Here is a 13,464-nt window from a genome sequence, read left to right on the forward strand (position 1 = left end):
ACGAAGCTAATAAGGGGCATGGAGAATCTAAGTTATGAGGAAACATTAAAAGAACTAAACCTATTTAGACTTGAAAAAAGACGACTAAGGGGGGACATAATTAACTAAATCCTGTTCCATGTAAAACCCCCTCAAAAAACAAGGGGGCACTCCCTCCGTCTGGAGAAAAAGAGGTTCAACCTGCAGAGGCTACAAGGCTTCTTTACTGTAAGAACTGTGAATCTATGGAATAGTCTACCGCTGGAGCTGGTCACATCAGGGACAGTAGATGGCTTTAAAAAAGGCTTAGATCTTTTCCTAGAACATAAAAATATTAGCTCCTATGTGTAGACATTTTTCCCTTCCCTTTTCCCATCCCTTGGTTGAACTTGATGGACATGTATCTTTTTTCAACCGTACAAACGATGTAATTATGTAACACATACGTCTATGGACTGAGAAGGAATTCTTTGAATTCTAATCTTATTTAAATAATAACGTCAATATGCGATTCACATCCCAATTTGGGAGTTAAAGTATTGACTTCCTGGACGTACATTTATATGTGCATGAAGGTGAATTATGTACGAAGGCATATATCGTAAACCCACTTCTACTAATAAACTACTCAACTTTTACTAATAAACTAATCCACTTTAAAGGGAATGTGTCATGAATGAAACCTTTTTTTTAAGTGTCGTTACTTATTTCTATTATATTTTTTACGTTTTTTGCTGTATTTTTTTTTTTCTTCCATACGGTGGAAAGTATTAAAAATTAAATCATAATTTGACATATTTTCCTATGTTGGCCACCAGGAAGGGGGGGGGGGCACTTCCCAGAATTACAGCAAGGTGAATAAGGCAAAGCAACCTGACTCACAGCTGCCGTAAATTTGGGGGGGAATCTCACCCCCCCTCCTACAAGCCAGGAAAAGGTGTCTTCAAATTGCTAAGCAGTGTCCGGCAGCCATTTTGGGTGTGATTCTGCTGCTTGCCGAAGTTATTTTTTAATCAAACTCGCGTTTTTTACGGCCGTTTTTGGAGCTGTTTTTCTATAAAGTCAATGAATAAAGGCTCCAAAAATGTCCCAAGAAGTGATGTGCACTTCATTTTGGTGGGCGTCTTTTTACGTGCCGTTTTTGGAAAACGACCATGTAAAAAACGCCCTGTCGGAACAGAACGCCGTATTTCTCATTGAAACCAATTTTTCAGCTGAAAACATTGTGTGTGGACATACCCTTAGAATGATGAAAGTGAAGTGAATGACTTTTCAGTTGACCGATTCACACGGCGTGTATGTGACACGTTTTTTTTGCACATTTTACGTGCCAAAAACCACATAAAAAAATGCTTGATTACACTTGATTTTGCATGTTTGGAGGGATGTGTGTGTGTGTGTGTGCTCGCCGCTGATTCTTCAAAACAGCTGATAAGCAGCTATGAAGTATCAGCGGCGCCCGTGCACACTCCGCTCTGACACACACACACACACGGGAAAAGTCTTAAAGCAGTCGTCCAGGAAAACATGGCGCCACACCTGTGTGGTATTACAGCTCTGTCCTATTCACTTCAATGGAGGTGAACTGCAATACCAGACACAAACTGAGGACAGGTGCGGCACTGTGTCTCCAATTCGGACACCCCTTCTGTCCTGAGATGACCCGACGGGGGAGGCGGGTGTCAGAGCCATCCACCGCCATCACTGAGGACAGAACCACACAACTACAGCATGAGGGCAGGGCTTGTCCTGAGTGCACTGTCTCTTGTTATGGACAGATTTATAGTCACATGAACCCCGTCGGGGGTCATGAGAGCGGCGGTCTGTGAGAGAGACAGAGGGACAGACAGAGACTCACACCTTACCTGCAGTGCAGCTGGTCTTCATAATGGCGCCTGCTATCTCCCTGCAAACAGCTGCTCTGCTGTGTGACTCTGACCTGCATCTGTGCAGTACAGAGCCAGAGAGCAGAAGCAATGGGCGGGAGCCGTTCATTGACTCCTATGCATTGTAGCTGCAGTATTCCATCTCTGTATGTGTCGTTAATCGACACATACAGAGATGAAAAAAAAAAATGGCAGCCCCCATAGAGAAGTAAAATAAATAAAAAAATAAAAAGTACAACACAAAAACACAAATAAATAAAAAATGTATTTTAATGACAACTAAAAGCAATATTATATATATATATAAAAAAAAAAAATTTGCGACACCTTCCATTTAAGTGTTACCATCAGTCCCATGTCAAAACAGCAGTTTCGTATGGGCAGTTTTTGCGACTACGAAGAATATACTCTAATGAGGTAGAATTCTTTAAACAGGCAGCAGACCTTAAGAATAGACTATTACATAGGGGTTACCCTTTAGGGTATGTTCACACGGCAGCGTCCGTTACGGCTGAAATTACGGGGCTGTTTTCAGGAGAAAACAGCTCCGTAATTTCAGCCGTAATGGGATGTTGAGGTGCTTTTCGCTGCGTCCATTACGGACGTAAATGGAGCTGTTTTTCCATGGAGTCAATGGAAAACTGCTCCATTTACGTCTGGAGAAGTGACAGGTACTTCTTTGACGCGGGCGTCTTTTTTTACGCCCGCCTTTTGACAGCGGGGCGTAAAAAAAATGACCGTCGGCACAGAACATCGTAAGACCCATTCAAATGAATGGGCAGATGTTTGCCGACGCTATTGAGCCGCATCTTCGGACGTAATTCGGGGCTAAAACACCCGAATTACGTCCGTAAATAGTGTGTGTGAACCCAGCCTCAGGTGTTATTAATAAAGCATTATGTAGAGCTAGAGAGATAGCCTAGGAAACTTGCTCTGTCATTTAGACACAGCCCGATGCCAGATATGATTAGACACACTATACACCGCTATTGGCATATTATTGAGAGTGATACTGATTTATATGACATAGCAAAAAAAAATCAACCCATCTTTTCATTTAAAAGGTCAAATAACCAGAAGGATGAATTAGTCAGGAGTAGATTAGTCTCTAGTCGGGGTACATGGTTGGACCGATCTCCATCACTTGGTAACTATATATGTGGCAGCTGTTCCTTCTGTAGGTTCATTATAAGATATAGGTGTTAAGAATTAGAGTGGGTTTGGCTATCGTTGAAGTTAGAGCTTTCATTACGTGTCGTACAGGTTATGTAGTATACTGTATTAAATGTCCTTGTCACTATTTTTATATAGGTAAGACCATTAGACCCATGTTTATTCGATTTAGGGAACACTGTAGATCATTAAATACTGGACATGGTTCCCCACATTTGATTCAGCATATGAGATCAATGTCACGGAGGTGATGCTACTTGTATGACGTTTGCCGGATTAATGCGAGTCAAACCAGGTCATAATATACATGAGTAGTTGTTGAGATTGGAAACTATATGCGTTGCACGGTTTAATGCACTGGGCCCTATGGGGTTAAATAACCGTAGCGATTGGAATACTATGTTAACATAAGTTACTTGTATTCTGAATATCGTCTACTGCCTTGTTTCAATGTAAATCTTTCTGCTTTTTGAAACCATATTGTTACTTCTGTGTATGTGTAATATGTTTTAACCCCTATTCACACCACTCTATAACTATACGTCGTCGCAGGAGGTTACTTCCCGCTGAGGACGTATAGTTACTGAGTCGTTCCCGATGCACACTGTCGGCGACCGGGAACCGGGAGGTCAGCTGTCTGCCAGTGGTCCTTTGCCGCTGATTTTGGCAATTAACCCCTGAAATTCAGCGATCGGTTGCGATCACCGCATTTTAGGGGTTTCTAGCACATCGGCAGACCCCGCTCTGAAATCGCTGGGTTTGCCAATGGTTGGCATGGCAACCAGAGACCAAACAATGGCCTCCGTGTATGCCATGGATGGAAGCCTATCCTGTTCCTGATAGGTTTCCTGTCAGAGTGACAGGAAGTCACTGTCGCTCCTGATGCACACTGTCGGCGACAGTGTGCATCGGGGACTGTGAGTGTCGACTCCAGTGTTGCCAATCACCGCATTTAGGGGGGTTTGTAGCACATTGTCAGCCCCTATGAGGACTAGCCAGAGTGACTGTGACATCACACTGACAGTTGGAATACATTACACTATTAGGTAGTGTAATGTATTCTAGCAGCGATCGGAGCTGCAGGTAAAAAAAGAAAGTGTGAAAAGTAAAAAAAAAAGTTAAGAAAAATGTTTTATAAAAGTGTAAAAAGAAGTTTTTTTTCATTATAAAAAGTATTTTATTATAGGAAAAAAATGAAAACTTTAACAAAAAGTACACATATTTGGTATCACCACATCTGTAACGACCCAAACTATAAAACTATAATGTTATTTTTCCCGCAGGGTGAACACCGCAAAAAAATAGACAAAAAACTATGCCAGCACCGCTATTTTTTGGTCATCACCCCTCCCAAGATATAGAATAAAAAGTGATCAAAAAGTCGCATGTACCCCAAAATAGTACCAATGAAAACTAACACCTGTCCCGCAAAACAAGCCCTTACAGATTTTTGACTGAAAAATAAAAAAGTTATGGCTCTCAGAATATGGTGACACATGACAAAATAAATAATTTTATAAACAAGTGATTTTATTGTGCAAATGCTGTAAAACATTAAAACAACGACATTAAAAAAACGACATACATATGGTATTGCCGTAAACGTACCGACTTGCAGAATAAAGTAAAACGCAATTTATTGCGCACATTGAGTGCCGTAAGAAATAAAGAATTTAAACCGCCAAAATGGCAGTTTTTTGGTCACCTTAGCTCTAAAAAAAAAAAAATTAAGAAAAAGTGATCAAGAAGTTGTACGTACCATAAAATGGTACCAAAAAAAGCTACAGCTTGTCCCGCCAAAAATAAGCCCTCACACCACTCAATCGAGCAAAAAAAAAAAGTTATGGCTCTCAGAATGTGATGATACAAAACATTTTCTTTTTTTTTTACAAATAGTCTTTTCTTTGTAAAAGTAGTAAAATATAAAAAACCTATAAAAAATTTGGTATCACCATAATTTTATTGAGACGCAGAAAAAAGTTAAGTTGTAGTTTTTACTGCACGATGAAAGATGTAAAAACAAAACCAAAAAGACAATAGAGGAATCACAGTTATTTCCAATTTCAGCCCACAAAGAATTTATTCAGTTTCCCAGTACATTATAAATGGTGTCAATAGAAACTACAACTCCTACCGCAAAAAATAAGCCCTCACACCACTCTATTGATGGAAAAATAAAAAAGTTATTGCTGTCGGAAGGCGGGGAGTGAAAAACTAAAAGGAAAAAAGGATCAGTCTAATAAGGGTTAATTGATTTCTAATAAAAAAACATTTTTGACCACTTTTGCACTTTTGGGGTATTGCTGTATTTTCTTGAGAAATTGCTTTTCAAATGTTGGGGCGCTTTTTCTCTCTTACCCCTTGTGAAAATTAAAAAAATTCAACATTTTAGTGGACAAAAATTTTGATATATATTTTCAAGGCCTAATTCCACTAAATTCTATAGAAAAAAAACCTGTTAGGTTAAAATTCTAACTATACCCCTAGAAAAAGTCCTTGAGGGGTGTAGTTTCCAAAATGGGGTCACTTTTGAGGGGTTTTGACTGTTTTGGTCCGTCCAGTGCATTGCAAACGCGACATGGCACTGGAAAACTATTCCAGCAAAATCTGCGCTCCAAAATCCAAAAGGCGCTCCTTCCCTTCTGAGCACTGCTGTGGGTCCAAACATCAGTTTAAGACCACATATGGGGTATTGAAGTAATCAGGAGAAATTTCCTTACAAATGTTGGGGTGCTTTTTCTCCTTTATTCCTTGTAAAAATGAAAAAATTCTATGCTTTTAGTAGAAAAAAAAAAGTAGATTTTCATCTTCACAGACTAATTCCACTAAATTCTGCAAAAAAAACTGTGGGGTCAAAATGCTAACTATACCTCTAGAAAAATGCCTTGAGGGGTGTAGTTTCCAAAATGGGGCCACTTTTGGGGGGTTTCTACTGTTTAGGCACCACAAGACCTCTTCAAAACTGACATGGTGCCTAAAATATATTCTTAAAAAAAAGGGAGGCCCCAAAATCCACTAAGTGCTCCTTTGCTTCTGAGGCCTATGCTTCAGTCCATTACCGCACTAGGCCTACATGTGGGATATTTCTAAAAACTGCAGAATCTGGGCAATAAATAATGAGTTGCGTTTCTCTGGTAAAACCTTCTGTTTTACAGAATTTTTTTTATTACAATTGAAATTCACCTCTACTTTGATTTAATTCCTGTGAAATGCCTAAAGGGTTTAAATACTTTCTGAATGATGTTTTGAATACTTTGAGGGGTGCGGTTTTCAAAATGGGGTCATTTATGGGGACTTTCTAATATACAAGGCCCTCAAAGCCACTTCAGGACTGAACTGGTCCCTGAAAAAATAGCCTTTTGAAATGTTCTTGAAAATGTGAGAAATTGCTGCTAAAGTTCTAAGCCTTGTAATGTCCTAGAAAAATAAAAGGATGTGAAAAAAATTAAACAAAGATAGAGTAGACACATGGGAAATGTTAACTAGTAACTATTGTGTGTGGTTTTACTATCTGTTTAACAAGTAGATACATTTACATTTAGAAAAATGTTTTATTTTTTCCCTAAAATTTTAAGTTTTTCACAAATAAATATTGAATTTATTGACCAAATTTTTTCACTAACATAAAGTGCAATATGTCACAAGAAAATAATCTCAGAATCGCTTGGATAGGTTAAAGCATTCCAAAGTTATTACCACATAAAGCGACATGTCAGATTTGAAAAAGTCATCTGTGCCCACAAGGCCAAAACAGGCTGGGTCCTAAAGGGGTTAATAATCACATGTGAAACATAGTTGCGGTCATGTGATCGCTATAAAAACACATGTGATACACATAATGCGAGGCACCAAGTGATGTGACGTGAAATGGCTTGTCGTGACGGTCTTTTGGAAGCATTGTGTTTGTGTCCTTGCAGTCTATGTGGTTTTATCATATAGGATTACGAAAATAAAGTGAAGACAATCAGGATTTAGTGAGTGCCCTGTCTTCCTTTTTTGCTCCTTGCTTATGAAGATTACATTACACTATACATCCACATGAGCACCACTGCTTGATATCTTCCAGAAAGATTTTTTACTCCAGTGTAAGGAATGCTAATTACATATACACTACCGTTCAAAAATTTGGGGTCACCCAGACAATTTTGTGTTTTCCATGAAAACTCACACTTATATTTATCCAATGAGTTGCAAAATGACTAGAAAATATAGTCAAGACATTGACAAGGTTAGAAATAATGATTTTTATTTGAAATAATAATTTTCTCCTTCAAACTTTGCTTTCGTCAAAGAATGCTCCATTTGCAGCAATTACATTATTGCAGACCTTTGGCATTCTAGCTGTTAATTTTCTGAGGTAATCGGGAGAAATTTCACCCCATGCTTCCAGAAGGCCCTCCCATAAGTTGGATTGGCTTGATGGGCACTTCTTGCGTACTATACGGTCAAGCTGCTCCCACAACAGCTCTATGGGGTTGAGATCTGGTAAGTGCGCTGGCCACTCCATTACAGATAGAATACCAGCTGCCTGCTTCTTCCCTAAATAGTTCTTGCATAATTTGGAGGTGTGCTTTGGGTCATTGTCCTGTTGTAGGATGAAATTGGCTCCAATCAAGCGCTGTCCACCGGGTATGGCATGGCGTTGCAAAATGGAGTGATAGCCTTCCTTATTCAAAATCCCTTTTACCTTGTACAAATCTCCCACTTTGCCAGCACCAAAGCAAACCCAGACCATCACATTACCTCCACCATGCTTGACAGATGGCGTCACACTCTTCCAGCATTTTTTCAGTTGTTCTGCGTCTCACAAATGTTCTTCTGAGTGATCCAAACACCTCAAACTTCGATTCGTCTGTCCATAACACTTTTTTCCAATCTTCCTCTGTCCAATGTCTGTGTGCTTTTGCCCATATTAATCTTTTCCTTTTATTAGCCAGTCTCAGATATGGCTTTTTTTTGCCACTCTGCCCTGAAGGCCAGCATCCCGGAGTCGCCTCTTCACTGTAGACGTTGACACTGGTGTTTTGCGGGTACTATTTAATGAAGCTGCCAGTTGAGGACCTGTGAGGCGTCTATTTCTCAAACTAGAGACTCTAATGTACTTGTCTTATTGCTCAGTTGTGCAGCGGGGCCTACCTCTTCTCTTTCTACTCTGGTTAGAGCCTGTTTGTGCTGTCCTCTGAAGGGAGTAGTACACATCGTTGTAGGAAATCTTCAGTTTCTTGGCAATTTCTCGCATGGAATAGACTTTATTTCTAAGAACAAGAATAGACTGTCGAGTTTCACATGAAAGCTCTCTTTTTCTAGCCATTTTGAGCGTTTAATCAAACCCACAAATGTAATGCTCCAGATTCTCAACTAGCTCAAAGGAAGGTCAGTTTTATAGCTCCTCTAAACAGCAAAACTGTTTACAGCGGTGCTAACATAATTGCACAAGGGTTTTCAAGTGTTTTCTAATCATCTATTAGCCTTCTAACACAGTTAGCAAACACAATGTACCATTAGAACACTGGAGTGATGGTTGCTGGAAATGAGCCTCTATACACCTATGTAGATATTGCATTAAAAACCAGACGTTTGCAGCTAGAATAGTCATTTAGCACATTAACAATGTATAGAGTGTATTTCTGATTAATTTAATGTTATCTTCATTGAAAAAAACTGTGCTTTTCTTTCAAAAATAAGGAAATTTCTAAGTGACCCTAAACTTTTGAACGGTAGTGTATATGTGTGTATATATATATATATATATATATATATATATATATATATATATATATTCATACATCCATACACAGTATATCTGGTTGAACAAGGTATATACTTACAATTACTTTGATTTTAGGATTCAGGTGTTTTAGGGCAGCTGCTGATCCAGCTAACAAACCACAATGTCCACCTGCGGGAAATATTACGGCATCTAAGTTGGGTACTTGTTCATATATCTCCAGCCCTACTGTTCCCAGCCCAGCAAGGTAACCAGCACTGTCTTCCCTGTACAAAAAAATAAATAAAGACATATTATACAGCAGAAAGGTAAATTAGAGATAGGGGAGACAATATATTTAGAAGTGAAATAAACAAAAACATAACATGGCAGTCAATATTTAAAAATCAATAAAATAGCTACTGGTATTTCAAAGTTTAAAAAAAAATTATATTTTATACTTGTGGCCTGGTTTAAATGTAACAGTAATGTTTCAACAACTAAAAAGACTGCAACCAATACTTCATGTTCATACTTAGGGTATGTTCACACGATAGCTGCCTTTTACGTCTGAAATTACAGACTGTTTTCAGGAGAAAACAGCTCCGTAGTTTCAGACGTAATTGCTCCTCCTCGCATTCTGCGAGGCGTCTTTGACGGACGTAAATTTGAGCTGTTCTTCATTGAATTCAATGAAAAACGGCTCAAATTACGTCCAAAGAAGTGTCCTGCACTTCTTTGACGAGGCAGTCATTTTACACGTCGTCGTTTGACAGCTGTCAAACGACGACGCGTAAATTACAGGTCGTCGGCACAGTACGTCGGCAAACCCATTCAAATGAATGGGCAGATGTTTGCCGACGTATTGTAGCCGTATTTTCAGGTGTAAATCGAGGCATAATACGCCTCGTTTACACCTGAAAATAGGTCGTGTGAACCCAGCCTTAGGCTGGATTCAAACGAGCACATTACGTCCGTAATGGACGGAACGTATTGCGGCCGCAAATCCCGGACCGAACACACTGCAGGGAGCCGGGCTCCTAGCATCATAGTTATGTACGATGCTAGGAGTCCCTGCCTCGCTGCCGGACAACTGTCCCATACTGTAATCATGTTTTCAGTACGGGACAGTAGTTCCAAGGAGATGCAGGGACTCCTAGTGTCGTACATAACTATGATGCTAGGAGCCCGGCTCCCTGCAGTGTGTTCGGTCCGGGACTTGCTGCCGAAATACGTTCCGTCCATTACGGACGTAATGTGCTCGTGTGAATCCAGCGTTACAGTTTTTCTGCAATAGATGCATTGAAGAAGCAGCTTGCATGTGGTACAGATCCATAAGAACAAGAATGTTATGGTTCGTTACTGTATCTACAAATGACTGATATCATGTTCTGCCATGTTCCTTCTAAAGCTGTATTATGATGATATTCTCTACCAGAAGCATGGACATGGACCTTTAAGAACATGGACATGGACCTTTAAGAACTCTGTGTGCCGACCATAAAGGGTCTGTTCACACAACATTGCTGCTAATAAAAGACCAGCTTAATTTTACTGTCAGACAGAGTAGTCCTTTGGGGATTCTCTATATTTGGCTTAGACGGCCATAAATTATTGTATAAGTTTCTGAGTAGTTAATATCTGTGATAAAATTAACATTAATTTTTTACTATATCAAAGTATCAGCTACGTAAGAAATCCCTGGTGCTAGAATTATTATCATCGCTACAATACATAACAGAAAGGGCAAAAAAAAAAATCTTTCACACCACCTGGGTAGCTATGAGCCCATTTAGTCAGATGACCATCAGCACAAAATTTCGGTTGAACTGCAGTATGATACATACTCCTCAATATAGAGGTAACCATTCTCTTGCGCCAGTCTCCGGGCATGGCTCTGAGCATCTCTTGAAGTGGGTCCAAATAAAATAACCATAGCCCCATAGTCACGGCACATTCTAACCCTGTTTGGAGATGTTCCAGCTGACATAATGACAAACACAGGGATTTGTAACTCTGATGCATGGAAAGCTACAGCCATGGCAAAATTATTGTCTGTAGCCACAATCACTCCTTTCCTCTGCTGATCCTGTGGAATAAAAAAGTTATAACTTACTGTGTAGACAGTGATACTTTCTAGAGTCATACCAGTTAAATACATGATGGTTAATCTATATACAATTTTCCAAAAGAATATTAACATTAATTGAATTCTATTTGCTTCGAAGAAAGCATTTAACAGCATTCACTTTTTCAAGTAATCATATGTCCTATTAAGATGTATGGGTATTCTTCAGTGATATCGGAGAAAAAGACACAACATGTTGTTTACAAAGGGTACTATACCATAAAGGGAGCCCATGGAGCAGCTATGATGGGGCTTATGAGCATAGGAAGTCATGGTCAGGTTAAGACCATCTTCCTTGGCTGTGAAAGTTTGCACAGGGCCTCCCATCTCCACAATCACAGCAACGTTAGCAAAAAGTGAGGGGGGAAATGGCAGGGGTTCATGTCACCTTTCTCTCTTACAAGGGTTGGGAAAAGATAAAGGGGAAACACGCTCTTCAGGGATGAAAGGAGGTGATAACTTGAACTAACAGCAGTGGGTCCCATTTAGATTTTTGCTATGGAGAACAATCTAACCTACATACATCCCTGCTTGTGATCCTGTAGTGTTAAGAGCCATCTTAGTGCCTTCTCAAAACAAAGATTGAAAAGCAGAGAACCCCTTTAACCCCTTAACGACCAGGTCTTTTTTGGCCTTAATGACCAAGCATTCCAAGAGTGTTAACGTTTTTATTTTTCCATCTACAGTCCAATAAAGGCTTGTGTTTTGCGGCACGAGTTGTATTTTTCAACTCCGTAATTTTTGGGTGCATATAATATATTGATTAGCTTTTATTAACTTGGTTGAACTTGATGGACATCTGTCTTTTTTAAACTGTACTAACTTTATTTTAGGAAGGAATTAAAAATAAACAGCTATTCCAGCACTGTTTTTCACGTTTTAAATTTACGACGTTTACTATGCGGCATAAATAACATGTTACCTTTATTCTATGTGTCGGCTCAATTATGGAGATGCCCAATATGTAAAGGTTTTACATGTTTTCCTACAATTGCACAATAAAAACAGTTTTTTTTTAAAAATGACTTGGTTTTTGCATCGCCGCATTCCATAGAGTCGTAACTGTTTTATTTTTCCGTCAATGTGGCCATATGAGGGCTTATTTTTAGTGGGACTAGGTATCGTTTTCATTAGTACTATATTGGGTTACATGGGACTTGTTGTTTAACTTTTATTTATTTTTTTGGGGGGTGAATGTCTAAAAAAAAAAAAAAGGAATTTTGCTGTAGTCTTTTGCTTTTTTTTGATGCCGGGTGAGTTTAATTAATGTTAGAGTCATTACGATCGCGGAGATATCATATATGTGTATGTTTTATTTTTTTTCGACACTTGGTTTTATTTTATCTTTACTGTAATCTTTTTAGTTTAATAAAGTTTATTTAACGGTTTTCCATTTTTGCGATTAGTCCCACTAGGGGACTTCACTTTGCGATCTTTTGATCAGACAAAATGCTTTGGTGTACTTAGTATATATATCCGTTTCTCGTCATTAAGGGGTTAAGCCACAGTTTTTTCTCCAAACACATTACGTATCCTTATGGTTACAACTGCCTGGTCCAAACTACTGATTAGAAGTTGAAATTTTGCAGTCAATTTTGTGGTTGTTATGTTAAAATAAGTTTTCCACTTATGGCATCTGCTGAGACCTACTGAAAGCCTAGAAAGGTTTTCATAACTTATTGTGATTTCAAAGAAGTGGCTTCACCTAGTACTTTCTCCATTAAAATCAGTGTCGATTTTGGTCATGGATCTGGGCTAACTTACCCATATGATATGTATGAAAGTGTATAATGGAAAAATCCTTTAACAGTAGGAAACAACCAAATATGCAACTCAGCTCTCTACTCACTGAAATATCTCAACAAGGAGATAAACAACCGGAGCAGGTAAAAAAGAGGTGAAATCCTCAACACCACAAAAAACAGAGACAAAATGATAGTTTTTTACCGCTCAGACGGTTGTAGATGTAAAGTCTGAAGTGTCCATCAAGGGTTTGACCTTCCCCCAGCTAGCATGCAGAAAAAACGATCCAAATTTCCACTGGTGTGTATATCTCGCTGGTACTTGTGGTTCCACACAGAAATGAAACTGCAGAATTGCAACTGATTGCTGTGTATATCCTCGTACTTGATGTTCTAAATCTCCAACAAGGGAGAAAAATGAGATAGTGCACTACCTTTTGGAAACTACAAATTCCACAACTTTATTCCACACTTACAAAAATGGATATAAATAAAAGCATAAGATAAGCTCTTGTAACACGCCGAATAATGCAACCCGACCCTGGGTTTCGCCCTTCTGGCTTCTGCTATGCCCCAGAGTAAGCCAGAAGGGCGAAACCCAGGGTCGGGTTGCATTATTCGGCGTGTTACAAGAGCTTATCTTATGCTTTTATCTATATCCATTTTTGTAAGTATGGAATAAAGTTGTGGAATTTGTAGTTTCCAAAAGGTAGTGCACTATCTCCTTTTTCTCCCTTGTTGGAGATTTAGAACATCAAGTACGAGGATCTACACAGCAATCAGTTGCATTTCTGCAGTTTCACTTCTGTGTGGAACCACAAGTACCAGCGAGATATACACACCAGTGGA

The 13,464-nt window shown here is 39.1% G+C and overlaps 1 protein-coding gene across 1 annotated transcript in view; it reads right to left on the reverse strand.

Annotated features, from left to right (window-relative positions):
* Window positions 1-13,464, reverse strand: part of LOC142663961 (L-threonine ammonia-lyase-like) — a 94,654-nt gene that overhangs the window by 53,253 nt on the left and 27,937 nt on the right. The window contains exons 6-7 of the mRNA XM_075842814.1: window positions 10,593-10,834; window positions 8,867-9,032 (exon numbers count right to left, since the gene is read on the reverse strand). Of these exons, the coding sequence (XP_075698929.1) occupies window positions 8,867-9,032; window positions 10,593-10,834 (408 nt within the window). The remainder of the gene's footprint in view (window positions 1-8,866; window positions 9,033-10,592; window positions 10,835-13,464) is intronic.

Source organism: Rhinoderma darwinii, chromosome 11 (assembly GCF_050947455.1).
Source record: "Rhinoderma darwinii isolate aRhiDar2 chromosome 11, aRhiDar2.hap1, whole genome shotgun sequence".
NCBI lineage: Eukaryota > Metazoa > Chordata > Amphibia > Anura > Rhinodermatidae > Rhinoderma > Rhinoderma darwinii.